This window comes from Zootoca vivipara, chromosome 2 (genome assembly GCF_965207765.1).
Source record: "Zootoca vivipara chromosome 2, rZooViv2.hap1.1, whole genome shotgun sequence".
Lineage (NCBI taxonomy): Eukaryota > Metazoa > Chordata > Lepidosauria > Squamata > Lacertidae > Zootoca > Zootoca vivipara.
Genome location: NC_142584.1, coordinates 73585954 through 73606011, shown reverse-complemented (window position 1 = coordinate 73606011; position 20058 = coordinate 73585954). Strand labels below are relative to the sequence as shown.

General features: G+C 44.0%; 2 protein-coding genes across 2 annotated transcripts in view; one reads left to right on the top strand and one right to left on the bottom strand.

Annotated features, from left to right (window-relative positions):
* Positions 1 to 1591: 1591 nt before the first annotated feature.
* On the top strand, positions 1592 to 5616 carry TREX1 (three prime repair exonuclease 1). The gene is made up of 2 exons (XM_060271495.2): positions 1592 to 2212; positions 3174 to 5616. The coding sequence occupies exon 2, from the start codon at positions 3182 to 3184 to the stop codon at positions 4187 to 4189; it is 1008 nt and encodes a 335-aa protein (XP_060127478.1). The 5' UTR covers positions 1592 to 2212; positions 3174 to 3181; the 3' UTR covers positions 4190 to 5616.
* Positions 5617 to 7849: 2233 nt separating this feature from the next.
* The window catches only part of SHISA5 (shisa family member 5), a 36804-nt gene continuing 24595 nt past the window's right edge, over positions 7850 to 20058 (bottom strand). Inside the window, exons 4-6 of the mRNA XM_035106181.3 lie at positions 15238 to 15353; positions 12376 to 12597; positions 7850 to 10628 (exon numbers count right to left, since the gene is read on the bottom strand). Of these exons, the coding sequence (XP_034962072.1) occupies positions 10567 to 10628; positions 12376 to 12597; positions 15238 to 15353 (400 nt within the window). The 3' untranslated portion in view covers positions 7850 to 10566. The remainder of the gene's footprint in view (positions 10629 to 12375; positions 12598 to 15237; positions 15354 to 20058) is intronic.

Genomic DNA, 20058 nt, shown 5'->3' with positions numbered 1-20058 from the left:
TGTGTGCAGAGGGTGTAGTTACCTCTGGCTTTTGCATGACTGTATAAAATATCCCATCCCTTGCTCTGCACACTTTTGTATCTACCCTTTCTGACACTTTTAGCCTTATGTTGTATACCTGTGAAGGTATTTCTCACTGCAGAATCTGCTTTAAGGTGACTGACTGCAGGTACATCTTCTCTGTTTTTAACTCTAACAGGGCAGGGTCGGAGCCAGGATTTTCTAGGCTTCTAAATAGCATGGAGAGCCTCAGTGAACAGAACAGGCTCCCCTCAGTAGGCATACAGTAAAGGTAAATGTATTCCCCCCCTCTTATATTTGTACCCCGCCCATCTGGCTGGGTTTCCCCAGCCGCTCTGGGTGGCTTCCAACAAAAATTTAAAATACATTAAAATGTCACACATTAAAAACTTCCCTGAACAGGGCTGCGTTCAGATGTCTTCTAAATGTCATATAGCTGTTTATTTATTTGACATCTGATGGGAGGGCGTTCCACAGGGTGGGTGCCACTACCGAGAAGGCACTCTGCCTGGTTCCCTGTAGCTTTGCTTCTCGCAGTGAGGGAACCGCCAGAAGGCCCTCGGCACTGGATCTTAGTGTCCGGGCAGAACAATGGGGGTGGATAAGCTCCTTCAGGTATACTGGGGGAAAACCCAAAACACCAAAACCAGAGCAGCGCACAGAAACAATATATATCCAATAATACTGCTTCTGCCATGCAGTGATCTTCTCTTTCACTATAAATGCATACACCCAATCTCCTAGAAGTACCTTGCCCCAGTTTGCCTAGGTCTCTTTCATAAACTTCTCCACTAGAAATGCAGCAGTATATCTCATACTTCCTGAGTGCCTGGTTCTAATATTTCTGCCTTTAACTGAAATAAATCTTTGAAGTATTGCATTTCAAGAGGGAGCCACCCTCATTCTTGATGAGTTTCAAAGTGGTGCTATTCACAGTAAGAATTGTCTAGCTGTAAGGGGAAAAAGTCTCTGGGAATTATAGGAGTGTATTGAGCTACCTCTCTAGGAATTATGCTACGTCAGGGACTGAGTCACTAAAAACAAGACCTCACATGTGTATTTAATAACATCTGTGCGTCCAACACTTAGTAGTGAAATCAGTTTTAAAGTTGTGTAAGCATGTTACAGCAGAAACAATTTAATTAGTGTTTCAAATGCTTCTGCTTGCAGTGGGTAATATCAAACTCATAGGATTGCAACTTAGAGAACAGGTGCTTGTTTTGTTGTTATGATGTCCGTATTATTTCTGATTTTCCCAGTAGTAGGTCTAAAGCTCTAGCTACTGAACAGAAACAAATATGCTTCTGTGAGATGTGAGGACAGAGAAATGGATACAGTTAACTTTTATTTTAAAAAGTGGGGGCAAAATACTTAACCTAATGCATATGAAAAATGCATATGAAATATGAAAAATGACAGGACTACTTCAGTATCTGAATTGTAAAAATCTTCACCAAACTGAAAAAATAGGCTTTTTTTTTTACAGAATTCATTGAATAACACTTGACTCATTCTAATGCTCTGCAAGTTATATATTTTAGCCATAATGAAAATAATTGACTTATATGCTGACAATATTTTAAATGTGGAACAGGAGCAAATCCATCCCATTTCTGTCCCCCGTTATCCTTTTTGCTATTAGCATGAGCCACAATCGACTAAAACGTGGTCTCGGTGTCTTTGAAAGCCTGCTTGGCTGGTGCCTGCTGCTTACAGTATAAAGTTTGGGCAGGTTCTACAATTGTTCTCTCCCATGAATGTAAGCAAGCCCCTTTTGTTATAAACTTGTTTGTAGCTAGTTATTTTGTCTGTGGATTTGAGAACAACCTACATGCTTTCCTCTTGCAGTCTCTCCCCCCCCCCCAAAGAAGTCAGTTCCAAAGAAGCCAAAACAGGTTATAAACAGCACGGTACCCTGGCAAAGCTAGATGCTGCAGTAACATGCACAGATTTAAACACTGTTCTTTTTCCACGAGCTCGCTTTTGTGAGATCCTGATTTGTCCGGACTGTGGCCAGGGAGGAGCTGAGCTTGAGCTTTCGGTTTCACCCGGAACTTTGGGAGCGGCTTTCCAACGCCTAATGGCAGATCAAAATAAAATAAAATAAAAAATCCTAAAGGGGTGAAGAAGGCGCTGGACGGGACAGAAGGTCTCCATCGCGGAAGGCTGCCTGCGCGCCATTCTACTCCCAGTATGTATTTTAAACAGGAGGCTCCGAGTCGGATCGCTTGCAAAACGGAAAGGGAAATGCTGCTTGGTCCCGCAGCTGTTCTTGAATTTAGGGGTTTAGGCGAGGTCGTGAAGGGAGTAGGGTGGGACGAGCTCGGCCGTCCTAACGTTTCCCTCCTTTGCGAGGGCCGTTTGCGCAACCCAAAACGTGGCAATGCGGGCACATCGTCTCCCTTTCCCGCCAGTGGCCCCTGCAGGAGGACGGCGCCATTTTCTTGGGTTCATAGACAGGATTTCCAAGCATTTACACGGCGAATGCGGCCATGCTTAACGTGGGGTTGGGAGTCGCTTTGCTCCCTTACTGGCTCTCCGCCACAGGAAGACGAGCTCGAGCCTCTGTCGCGTTGCTCAGCTCCCGGGAGGGGAAAGGGGCGCGCGGCTCTTTCTACGCAACTCTGCGGTGTGGAGCCACCTGCCCTTGAGGCGCCCGGAGGTCTGGCTCAGGAGAAAACACGGACTTCCCTCCAAGGTCGAGAAGAAACCTCTACCGTCTAGTTCGAGGGCAGAGTGGGCGCTTGGTGCCCGCATCCCATGCAGACCTCTACACATCGGTGTGACAGAGTCCTTCTTGCCACCCAGTAGGAAGGCTCATGCAGCCTTTCTCAGCTGTGATTCCTGCATTGCAGGGGGTTGGACTAGATTGCTCTTGTGGGTCCCTTCCAAGGATTCTGATTTTATGAAGTGCAGCTCCTTTGCGAAGCGTGCGGTGGGGTCGGCAGTGTAGCCCGAATGACCTGAGCATGGGGCTTTTTCGCGTATATCTGCAGCTTGCTGCTGTGTGTCTACTTCATTTATTAAAGCATTTTGGCCACACAGAGAGGGTAAAAGGAAGGGTAGCTACGGGCATAGTATTATCATGAGATCTATACATTGCACTGGCCATCTTGTGCCTTTCCCAAATTTTCACTGTTCTTTCTTCCTAGAACTGAGAATGTGGTCAACATATCCGACTCCCTCCAAACCCATTGAGACATTTGTTTTTATGGACCTGGAAGCAACAGGCTTACCACCATCGCAGCCTAAAATTGCAGAAATGTGCCTGTTTGCTGTGTCTAGACATTCCTTGGAGAATCCTCAATACAGCAATCCTTGCCCAAAACCACTACCTCTCTTACCACGTTTAGCAGATAAGCTGTCCATTTGCATTAATCCAGACAAGCAGTTCACCCCGGAGGCAAGTTTAATTACAGGACTGACAAATGAAGCGTTTGCCATGAACAAAAAGCAAACCTTTAACTTGCATCTTTTGCACATGATTGTTGCCTTCTTCAGACGGCAGCAGCCACCAATCTGTTTGGTAGCACACAACGGCAATCGTTATGATTTTCCTTTGCTGAGAGCTGAATTCTCTGCACTGGGTCACTTAGCCATTGACGGAATCTATTGTGCAGATACTATTAAAGCCATGAAAGCCTTGGACGGCGAGAACAACCAGCTTCAGCAGTTTGGATACCAACCTAGCGCACCTGGCAGCAGGAAAAAATATGCCCTTCGTGACTTGTATTTTAAATTCTACAGAGAATATCCTCCGAACAGTCACAATGCAGAAGGAGATGTCATTGCGCTAATAAACATCTTTCAACAACGTGCCAGTGATCTTATGTGCTGGATGGATTCCAATGCAATGCCATTTAATTCCATTAGAGCCATGTACAAGGAAAAAGAAAGATACGCTTCCTTCTCAAAAACACCTGGGAACATTCAACCACTCCACTCCAATCACTTACAGATGCAGTCACGGCAAAGGGTAGCAGCAAATACTTCACGCTGGCCTTTTCCAGAAGATGGTAAACCAGCAGATAATAATTATATTCCACTAAACAATAGAAGTTCTGGTAATTTTTTCATAATTCCTGATGAAATTAAGAGTGTTAAGGGTATTTTGATTCTGTTTCTTGGGCTAGTAGTTGGGTGGGTTGCAGTTAAATATCCTGTTTAATTTAAGAATATACATTGGATTTTGTATATTGTAAGTTGCAAGCTGCAAAAATGTGTTTCCACCAGCTCTGGTTCTTATTTTTCCCCTCCATTTAGATCGGGCATCCCCAAACTTTGGCCCTCCAGATGTTTTGGACTACAATTCCCATCTTCCCTGGCCACTGGTCCTGTTAGATAGGGATCATGGGAGTTGTAGGCCAAAACATCTGGAGGGCCACAGTTTGGGGATGCCTGATTTAGATCTTCTATAACAGCGTTTCTCAACCGCTGTTCCGCGGCACACTAGTGTGCCGCAAGACGCTGGCTGGTGTGCCACGACGTGCGGCGACGAGAAGGGCGATTTGCATTGTCACGTGCCTGGCGGCCACCAATACACAGCACTGACCCGCCGGAAAGGAAGCCGGCCGGGTCACGACGCGGGGCGAGCGCAGCTCTCAACAGCCACCACCACGGGAGGGTGGTTTTAGACAAACTTAAAGAAGCTGGCTGGATGAGCTCAACCTGAAACTTGCTGAGCAAAGGATTGTGCTGGCAGAGAAATCAGCGGCTTGTGAAGCCTTATTACAGGAGATTGCAACCAACACAGCAATTGGCAAGTGTTTCTTACAGTCATAAATTATATAGTCAATATAGGGCGGCACAGTTAAATTTTTTAACTTTTTTAATGGTGGTGTGCCTCGTGATTTTTTTCATGGAACAAGTGTGCCTTGGCCCAAAAAAGGTTGAGAAACACTGTTCTATAACCCCTATTTGAAAACAGCAGCAATGGTTGCCAGTTTGTTTCCTGTCCCAATTCAAGGGGCTCACATTGGTGTTTTTAGCCTTAATTGATTCAGGTTCCAAATATCTGCCTCCTTTTGTACAGAGTCTCTTGTGTGCCGAGATCAGCAGAGAAGGTCCTCTTGGTAGTTCCTCTGAGAGCCAGTGTGGTGTAGTTTTTAAGAGCGGTAGACTCGTAATCTGGTGATCTGGGTTCGGGTCTCTGCTCCTCCACATGCAGCTGCTGGGTGACCTTGGGCTAGTCACACTTCTTTGAAGTCTCTCAGCCCCACTCACCTCGCAGAGTGTTTGTTGTGGGGGAGGAAGGGAAAGGAGATTGTTAGCCGCTTTGAGACTCCTTTGGGTAGTGATAAAGCGGGATATCAAATCCAAACTCTTCTTCTTCTTCTGCCCTTAGAGGTTCAGGGAAGGCATTCTTTGTGGTGGCCCCTAAGTTGTGGAATTCCCTTCCCACAGAGATGCTTCTGGCACCTTCATTATACTGTTTTTAAAGAATGCTGAGGTTTGAGGTTTATGTTCTTAGGATGCACTTTATTTTTATGGTTATTAAGTTGTTTTAAACTGTTTTTAATACTATGTTTCAATGCTGTAACCTGCTCTGGGATCTTAGGGTGAAGGGCGGATAATAAATTAATATTATTTTGGTGATTCTTGCCGTTATTGTTTTGTTGGTGTCTTCAAGGGCTGTGATTTTTTCCTTTGTTTTTTTTACAAGCCATTCTGCACAATGTAAAAAGTTAAAAGGATAAAATAAAATTTAAAAATTGTGCAAGAAGTCGAAATGTTGGAGTAGATGAAGGTGGGTAAAAGCAACCACCTCCCTTTTCATTAAAAAAAAATGCTTAAAAGCTCAAGTGGTTGAGGAAAGCGTTTTAATTATTTCCTAGAATCTTGACTCTGGAAAGTTCCATGTCGCCTTGGGAGGCGCCCAAAGCTAAGGCTTAGGCATAAAGGGCAAGGTTGTAGTTTGTATTTGCTGACTTCACTTTAAATCTCTCACCCATGGCCTTCCACATTTGACCCAACCAGGCCATTTTGGGCAAGCCACACCCACTCTACAAGATATAACCAATAAACCAGATGTGTGACATGAATAGCAGGAGCTTAAAGTGATGGGTCGTGGGAGTGTGGGGAAAAAGTCCATCTTAGCAATAGTTTCAATGGAAACTGCTTCCCTCCACTCCCAGCACTGCTGTTTGAACCTCTGGATTTAAAGAGGTTTAAAGAGCAGCACGGACATGTTTGCAAAAGGGCTTTCGAAACAACCCAGCACTGCTCATATTGTAGGTCTGCCAAGGGTGGGGAGATAAAGATTTGGCCCATTGTCCAGCAAAGGTTCCCCCAAGTTAGGTTGATGGATGAGATACTTTCACAAGGCATATTTACCAGTGTGAAAGCAAGAACGCGAATGCCTTCCTCATGCTTGACCTCTAACCTAAACATGTCAATCCAGACAGAACTTGATTTGATCTACTTAGATCCCTGGAGGAAGCTCTCTTTGAGGCACTGCTGCCACTACCAGTCACACTAGCTATTTTTATGCGTTAGAACCTCTCACTAAAAACTTAGGCTCTATTTGCACACTGTTCATTTCACTCATCACCTTTAGTGGAAACGTAGACCCAATGATAAGTTTAAATCCCCCCTGCCTCCACAGAACTCTAGATCAGTATCCCTCTTTGCTATGGACAAAGCCTTCATAGGTGACCAAGCCCATCAGAGTTCTCTAAGCTCTCAATGTCCAGAGTTTGTGAAATCTGCCCTAGATTGTTCCACCCTTAGCTTGACTCCCTCTTTACCCACCTTCAATCTTTGTTATTTTGTGTTTAGTTTAGGTGCGAACCTAGTATTTCCAAGTCTCTCTTGCCACCCAAAGACAGCTTGTATTCCATAAAGCAGAGTAGCCAACATGGTGCCCTTCAGACATTGCTGAGCTCCAAATCCCCATTGGCCCTGTTGGCTGGAGCTGACAGGAGTTGGGAGTCCAACAATATCTTGGGGACAAGCACATTGGCATAAAGCTTCGGGTGCCAAAAGGCATTAGCACACTTAGGGATCCGCAGTGTCTTTGCAGTTTGCGTAACAGACCTCAGCAACTGGCTAATCTACTTTATTTACATATAAACACACACGGAGCACATGGCTCCCTCTCTAGCATCAGACAGCAAAGAGAGAGAACAAAGGACAATAATCCCATTTCACAGAACACATAGACAACAATCCCATGACTGCAGACACGGGGAATGAATCTCCAAAAAGCAGGGCTCCTCTGGCCCCTAATTCACTATCACAGACTGCCCCAGTGGTTTGACACCCAAAATAACCTGCAAACACATTAGGGTTGTGTGATGCTTTGAGAGCTGTATCTTATATGGAAAAAATGTAAGGCTTTCACCATGCAACCCCCCATTGGAGTGTTTATAGTGCCGCATCACATTCCTGGATTTGCATGAAGCTGGTACAGGGTTTGGGGATCAAAAGAGAAGACTGGTTACACAACACCAAGGGAATGAGAAGTTGTGTTTGAAGCAGAAGTATGAGAGTAAAGCAGGGGTGGTGGGGATGCACAAAAGGAGGGGGACAAGGCATGGACATGGAGTGAATGTAAAATTGGGTGCAAAGCAGGGGTGCAGAATAAAAGAGAGTAGTGGCTTCAGGAATGGGCTTTGGAAAGTGAAAAGCGAGTTTAGATAGCAGGAGCTTAGCCAGCAGAACAAGCAGGGGCACAAGCCCTTACTGTGTTCATATTGTCACTGGGTTTGGATTCTTTTCAGTTAGTGCAATTAATTTTCTCTGGGTCAGAACCACTGTCTTTTACATGCAGGGAGTTGAACACCATTTTTCTAATACTAGCAGAATTCAACAAATAATGCAAAGTGAGTACATTTTGACAATATATTTATTATAAAAAGCTGCAAACATGCCAATCCTTTTGAATTTTCTTGTTTACTATAAGCAACATACAAATCAGGATTATTTTTTTAAAAAAAGAATATCAAAAAGAATTGCATTGTATATTGATATATAGTACACTGATGCAGTTTGAAAAGTTTGTGAAAGGCACTTCCAAAGTTCACAATAAAAAAGTAAACACTGAAAATCTACAATATGAAGCTGAAATTCAATTTCCCTTCTGCTTCAGTAAACAATTTTTTTTATTAAATTGACATATATAACACACAGTATTTCACAGGCCACAATTTCCCCCTCAGATACGCACATATAAGCACTATTGAGTTACAAGACTCATGTAACAGCAGAATTGCAAATAATGAAATACTTGTTATATGTAAGCAAACACTCTCAAATTCTGCTCATACACACACACTGGTGTCATCATGTGACTATGTGAGCTGAGATTGTGCACAGGTCACAATGGAACAGGAATTACTTATGATGTTGAAACCTTTTAATGATCGTAACAGTTTCTTCCTAACTCTCACTCCCACCAATTACCTAATACTGGGAGGAAGGTTAAAAACACACAAGATACTGTCTCATAGCCATGGCAAAGTAATGGCAGTCGACAGAGCTATGCTTTGTGATACAATCACTTTTTGTGGAAGTGTGGACAGGGTTTCAATCCATGCTGGCACAATGGTGAATTAAGATAACTCTGATGCTTTTCCTGAAGGAGGTAGAGAAAGACACACTTTTCAGCAGTTTGTTACTATACACCCAGAAAGAAAAGTAGAGCTTAACACAGCATATGGAAATCAATATCTATATAGCCTTCCTACATCCCCAATAATCGGCACAAGACAGGTCTTTTCCCCACTACAAGTCACAGTAAGGAAATGCAGTCAATGCTAGTTTCTAAAACTTTGCATATGGTCTACATTCTACTAATGTAAAATGAAATCTCATGAAGAGAGGGTCTATGCCTACATAACATGATCCACATTGCAATCCTATGCACTTTCCCTCAAAAGCAAGTCCCCACTGAGTTCAATGGGGCTTACTCCCAGGTTAAGGGTACATGATTGCAGCCTTAGTCATTTTACCAGAAAATTCTTGAATAGGAAAATGCGACAGAAAGAACTATATCAAGACGTTTAAGAAGGCACAAAGATCACAGTAGCACTCCTCAAAGCATTGATTGCTCACATAGAGAAATGCAGGGACTTATAACTACATAGGAGCCATCCGCAATGAAAAACAGGTTGCTTCCTCTTCACATTTCTCCTTCACAGCAAAAGCAATTCTGACAGTGGTTTGTGATGATTTTGGTACAGGGATAGATGCAGGCAGGTACAGGCATCCATTAAATGTCAAGAGCTGGAAGCAAATTTCTGTTAGTCTATTTAAGGTGCAATCCTATACTACCTGGGAGTAAAAAGCCCGTTGCTCTCCCGGGGACTTACTTCCAAGTATGCATGGAGAGGACTGCACTGCTAAGCAGCTTCAAATAAAGAAAATAAATGGTTCTGAAGGGGCATTAGAAAGATTTATAGAGAAAATAACAGGCAACTAGTCATGTTGGCTATATTACCTCCAGCATCAGAGACAGCATACATTAGAATACCATTCCTGCACTATCATGAGTGGGAGAATACTACTGTGGCTTTTGGGCTTCCCATAGGCACCTGGTTGGCTACAGAAAACAAAATGCTGTGCTAGACAAGGCTTTGGTCTGATGCTGTAGGGTTTTCCTGATGAGCATGCTTGGTACCCACGGAATGTTGAACTGCCAGACAGGAAAAATAATGAAAAGGAGAGGCAGGGTGGAATGCCTAAGCTTCCTTACACCTGAAGGAAGGCATGGTTGGCTGGCACTCTCAATAGGAGCATTAGGACCAGAACAGGAGAATACAATATTTATGTATTTATATCCAGCTCTTCTACTAAGCCTAACATTTTACTGCAGGTCTGACATGTTAAGATGATTCATTCAACCATGTTCATGCAGTGGTACAGTACATATTATTCTTTTGGTATTTTTTTTTTTAGAGGAAAGGGGAAACTGGAATATTAGACAAAGGAAAGTTACCTATGAAACTGACATGCTTGAAATTAAAACTGGGAAAGCATAATGAAGCAAATGACTAGGCAATTGCTGCACAAATACAGAAAAGTTTTCTTTAACAACTTACACTATTTCTTGCCAAAACCCCAAAACATTCTACTCAATACTATTTCTCTTACTTTTTTCCATTAGATCTTACTTTGTAATAGTTAAATGGAAAAAGTATATCTAGTTTTACACTGATTTTGTTGAGGTACACCTCTCATTTTATAAGCATTAACAATTACTGGCAAAATCATGGTAGCAGGCGCTTGTTGCTGCTTGTCTTATCAACCACTCCCTTTCACTAGATTCAGATTATTGTATGGCATATCCATAACTCCTACTCAGAAGTTGTCTTTTTCTTTTTTTAAAAGAAACTGTCAACAATTTAAATTTAGATATAGGAAAACAAATCCAGGTGATTTTTTTTTCCTTGTTGTGCTCAAGGCATTAAAAAACAAACAAACAAAAACACTGTCAGGGTTTCTACCCCGCCTGCATCAGAGTAGTATTTTAAGAAAGTATGCCACAATACAGATTCAGTTTGAAAAGGCTTCTGTGCAGATACAGAGCAGTAAATCCATTTGAAGTTAATGCTTCGGAGGATCCATGTATGCTGGGTTATAAGGTGGCTGAACTGCAGCAGCTCCAGCTGTAAAACAAGACAACATTTTAAACATATATTTTATAAATACTATGCTTTTTCCTCGGCTGATTATGAGCGCTCTCAGAGAATCTACTGATTTGTCAGCTCAAGAAGGACTTTCAGCCTCAACAGCAAAATCTTCAAAGCAGATTGTATCAAGGCTTTAAAAAGTTATTTTCCTTTAAAGGAGAACAAATTTCTTAAAAAGAATGGAAGTTCAAGCAGGGGTCTCTTATGACATAACGGACTCTGTCCTTACATATTTTTAAGGGTAACCCAAAGCTGAGTGTCTATACAGGTATGCTGCTCAGTGTGATTAGACCCCTGACCAATCTATAAAGTGAGGACAGGATTATACATTTGGGCCCTGCTGCTGAAAGACGACCAAGATGCCAGCATAGCAGTCTGAGGGATGCCACAGTCAGCGGCATAGCTAGCTGCTTTGGTGCCTGGTGGAGGGGCGTGTCCTGCAGCCGGGGGCGGGGCGATCCACCAGTGGGGGTGGGGCGAGCCTCTCCAACGCTTGGAGCCTCTCCGCCACCCCCCCTCCAGCTGTAGGGTGGCTGAGGGAGAGGCAGGAAGCAGACGAAAGTTCCACACTGCCATTTTAGGCAGCTTGGAACCAGCAGGTGCCTAAGCCAACATGTCACTCCTAAAAAGTTTTGTGAGCCCCTTTTTATTTTTATTTAAAAAAACTCATTTTGTCACACACACACACACCCTCGGTGATGACACCTGGGGCAGGCCGCATCCCCCATGCTCCCCTTCCTCCGCCACTGGCCACAGTTGCTCCAGTATGGCATTATGCCAGCATATTTGATACCACCAGTACAACAGGCAAAAACTGACAAACTTGGTAGTTTAATGGTACAGAAACGTGCTTTAGTTAGGATCCTAAGTTTGCTCAGAGGTCACCATCACCAGGAAGTTTGGTGTAATATAATGCCAGGAAAGGTTATGCAGTAATAAAGATCACTTTTTATAGAAGTCAGCAGAGAATCTAATTGACCCCCGCATCCTCACTGTCCCAGCCACATAAAAGAAACAGATTCCAATTAACTCTGCAGCCAACCATAGCATAATACAAGCCCCAACCAAGGATCACCAATCTCAGATATTAAATAGCACATCAAGGGGCACATTGTTGTCCTCATGTCAAGAAATCTTGGGAGCATGGAATGAGAATTTGGTTGGTGGAAACCTTGATGAACTAGCAAAGAACTAGAAAAAATAAGCTAAGAAGTAAAGTTAAAGGGACCCCTGACCATTAGGTCCAGTCATGACCGACTCTGGGGTTGCGGCGCTCATTTCGCGTTATTGGCCGAGGGAGCCGGCGTACAGCTTCTAGGTCTTGTGGCAAGCATGACAAAGCCACTTCTGGCGAACCAGAGCAGTACACGGAAATGCCGTTTACCTTCCCGCTGTTTATCTACTTGCACTTTGACATGCTTTCGAACTGCTAGGTTGGCAGCAGCTGGGACCGAACAATGGGAGCTCACCCCATCGCAGGGATTTGAACCGCCGACCTTCTGATCGGCAAGCCCTAGGCTCTGTGGTTTAACCCACAGCGCCACCCGCGTCCTAAGCTAAGAAGTAGAATGAGCACATTAATGGTTCGTGTCCTCTCAGAAACCTTGTATTTGCTCCACTTCAAGACTCCAGATAAAAACACCCACAGACACCCCAACTCCACTCCTGCACCTGGGAGTGCAAGAAAAAGCACCCCGTTCTTCTCAACAGGTTCTCTCCTTACCTGCCATGGTTTCATGGTAGGGTGGTGGTCCTGCAGGCTGTGTGGGGTAAGGTGGAGGGTACTGTGTTGGGTAGGGTGCTGCTGGCATCCCCTGGTGAGGTTGCACTGGCAGAGGATTATATCCTTGATACATCCCTACAGGGTAACCTTGTGGTGGCATCCCAGGCTGCTGAGGATATGGCACCTGCACCACAGTTGTGGCTGTAGTTGTGGTCACGACAGCTGAAAGACATGGGAAGATGATTATATTTCTAAACAATCGCTTTGCTCCCTGTCCCCCCCCCCCATTTTTTGTAAACCCAACTGCCACCAACTGCATTCTAAAGCTATTCCGACTACATTCCTACATTACCCTCCCCTCACACACGAATATCTTAGTCCTCCTAAGAGACACAAACAGACACTACACAGGGTTGAATCCCGCTAAGTCACTGGGCATGTGGAATGACTTCTGCAAGCACATCAGAACTTATCCTCCTTTTGCACCCCCTGCCCCCCACCACTCCAAATCTGCTCCAGGGGTTGAGGAAACCCCAGTGCAGATTTGAGGGGAAGGGAGGGGAGAGGAAGATCAGTAGTGCTTGCAGAAAATGTTCCGAACATACTACAGTTTAGCTGAACTCAACCTACATATTTGATTCACTTTACAAAATCATGGCTATTTGGTTGTTCAGATAATTAATAATAATAATAATAATAATAATAATAATAATAATAATTTATTTATTTATACCCCGCCCATCTGGCTGGGTCTCCCCAGCCACTCTGGGTGGCTTCCAACAGAAAAATAGAACACAGTAATCTATTAAACATTAAAAGCCTCCCTGAATGGGGCTGCCTTCAGATGTCTTCTAAAAGTCTGGTAGTTGTTTTCCTCTTTGACATCTGTTGGGAGGGCGTTCCACAGGGCAGGCGCTACCACCGAGAAGGCCCTCTGCCTAGTTCCCTGCAACTTGGCTTCTCACAATGAGGGAACAGCCAGAAGGCCCTCGGTGCTGGACCTCAGTGTCCGGGCAGAATGATGGAGGTGGAGACGCTCCTTCAGGTATACTGGACCGAGGACATTTAGGGCTTTAAAGGTCAGCACCAACACTTTGAATTGTGCTTGGAAACGTACTGGGAGCCAATGTAGATCTTTCAAGACCGGTGTTATGTGGTCTCGGCGGCCGCTCCCAGTCACCAGTCTAGCTGCCACATTCTGGATTAGTTGTAGTTTCCGGGTCACCTTCAAAGGTAGCCCCACGAGAGCGCATTGCAGTAGTCCAAGCAGGAGATAACTAGAGCATGCACCACTCTGGCTAGACAGTTTGCAGACAGGTAGGGTCTCAGCCTGCATACCAGATGGAGCTGATAGACAGCTGCCCTGGACACAGAATTGACCTGCGCCTCCATGGACAGCTGTGAGTCCAAAATGACTCCCAGGCTGCGCACCTGGTTCTTCAGGGGCACAGTTACCCCATTCAGAACCAGGGAATCCTCCACACCTGCCCGCCTCCTGTCCTCCACGAACAGTACTTCTGTCTTGTCAGGATTCAACCTCAATCTGTTAGCCACCATCCATCCTCCAAACGCCTCCAGGCACTCACACAGGACCTTCACTGCCTTCACTGGTTCTGATTTGAAAGAGAGGGAGAGCTGGGTATCATCTGCATACTGATGAACACCCAGCCCAAACCCCCTGATGATCTCTCCCAGCGGCTGCATGTAGATGTTAAAAAGCAGTACTTCTGTCTTGTCAGGATTCAACCTCAATCTGTTAGCCACCATCCATCCTCCAAACGCCTCCAGGCACTCACACAGGACCTTCACTGCCTTCACTGGTTCTGATTTGAAAGAGAGGGAGAGCTGGGTATCATCTGCATACTGATGAACACCCAGCCCAAACCCCCTGATGATCTCTCCCAGCGGCTGCATGTAGATGTTAAAAAGCATGGGGGAGAGGACAGAACCCTGAGGCACCCCACAAGTGAGAGCCCAGGGGTCCGAACACTCATCCCTCACCACCACTCTCTGAACACAGCCCAGGAGGAAGGAGCGGAACCACTGTATAACAGTGCCCCCAGCTCCCAACCCCTCTAGACGGTCCAGAAGGATTTTATCGTTGATGGTGTCAAAAGCCGCTGAGAGATCCAGCAGGACTAGGAAACAGCTCTCACCTTTGTCCCTAGCCCGCCGGAGATTATCAACCAGTGCGACCAAGGCAGTTTCAGTACCATGATGAGGCCTGAATCCCGACTGGAAGGGATCCAAATGGTCCGCTTCTTCCAGGCGTGCCTGGAGTTGTTCAGCAACCACTTGCTCAATCACCTTGCCCAAGAATGGAAGATTTGAGACTGGGCGATAGTTGGCCATATTAGCCGCATCTAAAGATGGTTTTTTAAGAAGCGGTTTAATGACCGCCTCTTTCAGCGGGTCTGGGAATACTCCCTCATAGAGGGAAGCATTTACCACCCCACAGAGCCCATCGCCCAGCCCTTCCCGGCTCGCTTTTATTAGCCAGGATGGGCAAGGGTCAAGGAGACAGGTGGTTGGTTTCACTCGTTGAAGCAGCCTGTCCACATCCTCGGAGGTAACAGATTGAAATTGATCCCATGAAACATGACTAGACATTTAGACAATTCCTACCGTAACTGTTTGTTGGCAAGTCCAAAAGGCTGCTGAGGTAAACAGGCTCTTGATCTCAGATGTGTCTAAATAACATGAATTGCTTTCTGCAGCTACACCCCAAAATTACGCATGATACTAGACAGCACTATTTTTTTTAAAAAAAAGTTTATGAGTCATGAATAATTTCTTGTTAGAACAACATTCTTTCTTTCTTTACTAAGAGAAGGTAAAAAGTAAACCATAGGTGATACTTACGCCGCGGTTGCCTTCGGCATGCTTTATACAGGCAGCAACATGAACAGGTAAAGCAGAGAATGATGGTCACCACAAACAGTACGAATATGGAAACTCCAACAGCTATGATAGTCCCGCTGCAAGAGGAAACGACACATTTGAAAACTAAGGTGTCTATCAAAACTGGAGGCAATCTTCTTCAGTTATAACTGAAAACACTGATAAATCACAGTTATCCTTTGTTCATCAAATACTTGATCTAATTTGTTATATTTAGAAAAAATGCATAAAAATAACGTTCAGTGTGCAAAGATGCAATTTCCCTTAGAGGTTTATCATATGGATTACGTTAAATAAAAAAGTGAGGACTAAAAATTCAGTACTATGATCTAGAAGCATCACAAAGAGGCATAGTCATACTGCAGAAAGAAAAAGCAGCAGAGAGGCATATATAGATGCATCATGTGTATCAGTATACCTGAAGGAGCATCTCCACCCCCATCGTTCAACCCGGACACTGAGGTCCAGCGTCGAGGGTCTTCTGGTGGTTCCCTCACTGTGAGAAGTGAGGTTACAGGGAACTAGGCAGAGGGCCTTCTTGGTAGAGGTACCCACCCTGTGGAACGCCCTCCCATCAGATGTCAAAGAAATAAACAACTATTTGACATTTAGAAGACATCTGAAGGCAGCCCTGTTTAGGGAAGTTTTTAATGACTGAAGTTTTAACGTATTTTTAATCTTTTGTTGGAAGCCGCCCAGATGGGCAGGGTATAAATAGCATGTTGTTGTTGTTGAGTGGGTGAGTAGGTACACACTGTGTTGGGGTGCTTGGTTGCACTGGCATGCACATGGCTACATGTATGTCATCAAGGTGACCGTCCCCATGTGCGCAACTCACTTGGCTTCCAAACGTCATCAATCTTTAGCAGTATGCATTAACCTACACTTGCCAAGGACAAATCTTTAGCTCTGCCCCTTTTCTGTGCTGGACCTACTATGCATAGAGTGTTCATTAGACCAGGCCACAAGACCACTACTGTTTGGCATTTGTTTAGTACTGATAGTGCGCTGAGCACACTAAGGTAACATGGTTCCTGTTCAGACGTCTTATAATCCACAGTAGACGGGCAATTCAGGGATGGGGAAAGACTACACAGCACCACCTGTATCCCCAAAAGGTTAGGATAGAGAATGGAAAAGAAGTTGATATTGAGGAGAGATTTAGATGAAAAGAGAATCTGCACCAGGCAAAATCCAAATTGGGCAACCTTCAGCAACCAAGCAGCATTCATAAATCATGTGCATTGAGAAACTTTTCATAATTTAATTTTTTAATATTTATTTTTTAGTGTTGACTGCTTTGCACAAATTATTCTGTGTTTTCTAGTCATTGGTTAGGGGAAGGAGCACACCAAAGCCTAATTGTAACCATTAGGGAAGGGTTTCAACATAGTGATATCATGATAACTTCATCAGCAAAAGCATTTCTGCTTGCTTGATGGAATAATCTCCCCTCTCCTCCCAAGTACTGTTCTGGGCATTATCCTGACCCACCCAAGCCAATCTAGGGGACACATGGGGGAAGGAGAGGAGGGGTAAAGTCCAGTTGTGCCAACTTCCACTTGTGGGACCAATTAATTCAGCCCAGCCCTAGGAATCTAGTTCAGTTATCTCTGGCTTCTATTATTTTTAGCAGGAATTGCCCAGGCACATTCAAATTATTTTCTTACTCATAAGGGCAAAAAAATTACATTTCCCCCACATTAAGCAGAATCTGTGATAGGGTTTTACATATCGAACCTCGATTTTTAACTTGCCTTCTATTCTTTAAACAAATTCAACAACAATAAAAAGCTCCAGTGAGGTGGAAACAAAATGGCCACAATGAAACAAAATGAAGCATTTAAGGATTTCACAGTGATACTACATCTTCAGTTGCATGTTTATATTCTGCTCCATGCTTCTGCCAAACATCAGGCCAGTCAGGCTAAAAAAAAGTTTGTGTTCAACAACATTCAGCCAATGCACTTACGTTTAATACACTGGTGGGTAAGCTACATTATTGTCAGCTACAGTGATAATCTTTCCACTGCATGATGAGAAAACTGAAGGCACAGCCAAAATATTTTATGAAGTGCAAGCTAGTATATCTTTGAGACTGCAGCAGCAAGCCATCTGACCACTTCAGTACTGTACTGACTAATTCCTGAAGCGCATACCAAAACAGGGATGGAGAGAAACACCCACAGCTTGGATTCATGGAGTGTTCCTTTCCTCAAATGCGAAAAGCAATAGCTTATTGGTGTTATGCAAAATTAGACACCAGTATAGGAGCAGCCAAGTGCTGCAGCACGTTATGGAGCCTTCCTGAACTGGCAACACCACCACAAAATGAAATTTCCTGTGCAACCAAGGGCAGGGAGGGAGAATCACACTTATTGGAGGCCATCTTAAACACAGTCCTTGTAACAGTGATTGTAATGCAAGCGGAATCAGGTCTTTCTTCACTTTTGGGTGCTGATTTTAGAGGCTAGCATGGTGGTTCTTTAATCTACTACCGCCCATCAAGTATGCCAAATGGCCCCTGCCCCAAGCTGCCGCCATCATCATCATCATCATCAAACTCTAGATGAGGCAACTTGGTCAAAATATATGGATGTTATTTCTAAAAGGTGAAAAAATTATACGATCTAATGAGGAGCCAGAGAATATATAGGTGTATTTCTTACACATGCATATGATACTCAGATCTCAGGTTCAACGAGACTACTGTACCAGACGGTCATTAGCAACATCACCAACAGCAGACTGCCACCCACCCACTCTATCTCCAGGCAGCAGCACGGCTATTAAAACTGTGAGGGGAAAGAAGGGATGTGGGTTGTGGTTGTTTTGTGCAAGCTGTAGGGGAGGAGCTGATGAAAGCTGTCCCCAGGTGGAAAAGACAGTGGCAGGAAATGAGGTTGGGTGGCTATTGTCTTCAGCTACAAGCAGAGTTAGCGGTCAAACAAACATTATTTCTGATAAAGCCTGGGAGCAACTGATAAAGCTTGGGAGCAACTGACCTCTCCAGCCAGGCAAGAGTGCTGAGTCAGTAGCTTAGGACCTGACCTCCTGGATCATAGCTGCTTCTCTTACAGGGGCCATACACTAGATGTCTAGTTGACAATGCATACATTACAACATCTCAACCAGTGGGATACCCCCTCCCCAGAATGGCATATGAAGATTTCAGGGTATGTTCATGTTTTTTTTAAAAAACCCACATGTACTCATATGTATATGTCACAATATTTCAATACTTTTGAAAATTCAAATAATATAAATAGGGGAGCCAGGTTTGAAGGGGGTATGTTTTTTATGTTAGCCAAAAGGGATCATGGGTTTGAAAAAGTTGAGATTATGGGGTTAGCCATCATGTAATTGCTCATGCATTACAGTATGGGGTTAGCCATCATGTAATTGCTCATTGGTGGTGAGTTCTGAAAGCTCATACATAGAAGAAATTGATTCTCAGAAAAACGCCACCATTTTTTAATAGACAATTTTTCAAGAACCTGTTTCTCCCTTGTCTCTGATATTAGTGAACCCACTCTGTTGTTTTCTTTCTGGAAGCTAATCAGGTCCTATACTCAGCCTCATTGGAAAGGAGGCATTCTAGTTTGATTCTCTCTTTGCTGCACAAGCTCCTTAAAGAGCCGGAGGAAAAAATCTAGGACCTGGTGATTTATTCTTAGGGTATGGTGAACAGGAAAAAGCAACTGTCCTCTGCTGCTGTTATAACCCATTGCAAAGGAAGAGAAGAGGCTGCACAGATCCCAATCCCCCCCCCCATTTGTTGAACATGTTGGAGGACAGCATGACACTGGTCAGTGAATCAGGTCAGTCTCAGCATCTCATAACCACACTTTATATAAGCAGAGAAGCTACAGCGGAATGGTGAAGTACATATTTTGCCAAGTCTTAATACCAAGTATCTCTAGTTAATAGGATTGGGTAAGCCTCCATCTGAGGCCCAAGAGAGTGAAGCTTCAGGCCAAACTATGCCAACATTAAAACACTTTTGTTGTTGTTGTTAAGACCATGTCCAGCCTTTATTTAATATCCATTTTTCTTTAAAACCATAATAAATTAACAAAACATCCAGGTAAGTAGGTAAGTAAGTAGGTAGGTAGGTAGGTAGATAAACAAAGAAGAAGAAAAAGAAGAAGAGGAGGAGGAGGAGGAGGGGTAATAATTACAAGACAATACAATAATAGTCATAATAAGCTTTTTTTAAAGCATAAAATATATTCCATAGTAGAATACAAGGTTCATATTTGTACAAAACATATCAAATAATCATGAGCACCCAAAGGTGTCTTTGCCTCAAATATGCAGGCTTTTTAAAAAAAGAATTTTGCTTCAGCTGGTGTGGGTGGGAATGCAGTGCTGATAATTAATGGGATCACACAGCTGAAGCAAAACACTTTGCACATGCACACTCCTTTTCCTTTGTACAGTACACAATAAAAACTCTTCCCCACTTTCCCTTGCTTTCTGCTTCTGCCTTTGGTAGAATGCATTCCTTGCCCCTCTCCCCTGCACTTTGGACACAAACAAAAAAAAATTTCCCCAGTGGCTGCCTGTGCGCTCAGTTTCTCCCATACCGCCTTGCTCTTGGCCTTTGGTGTTGTTCTCTCCTAATATAGTCTAGCAATGCCTTTCTGAGCCGTCCAAATTTGCTACCCTAAGCTTTTGCATGAGGTACTTGCACTGCTGGGCCAGCCCTGTGGGCAGGTAACTAAACTGAATAAAGTAAAGATGGGTAATGTCCATGAAGCCACTGTTACCAGTTGTGGA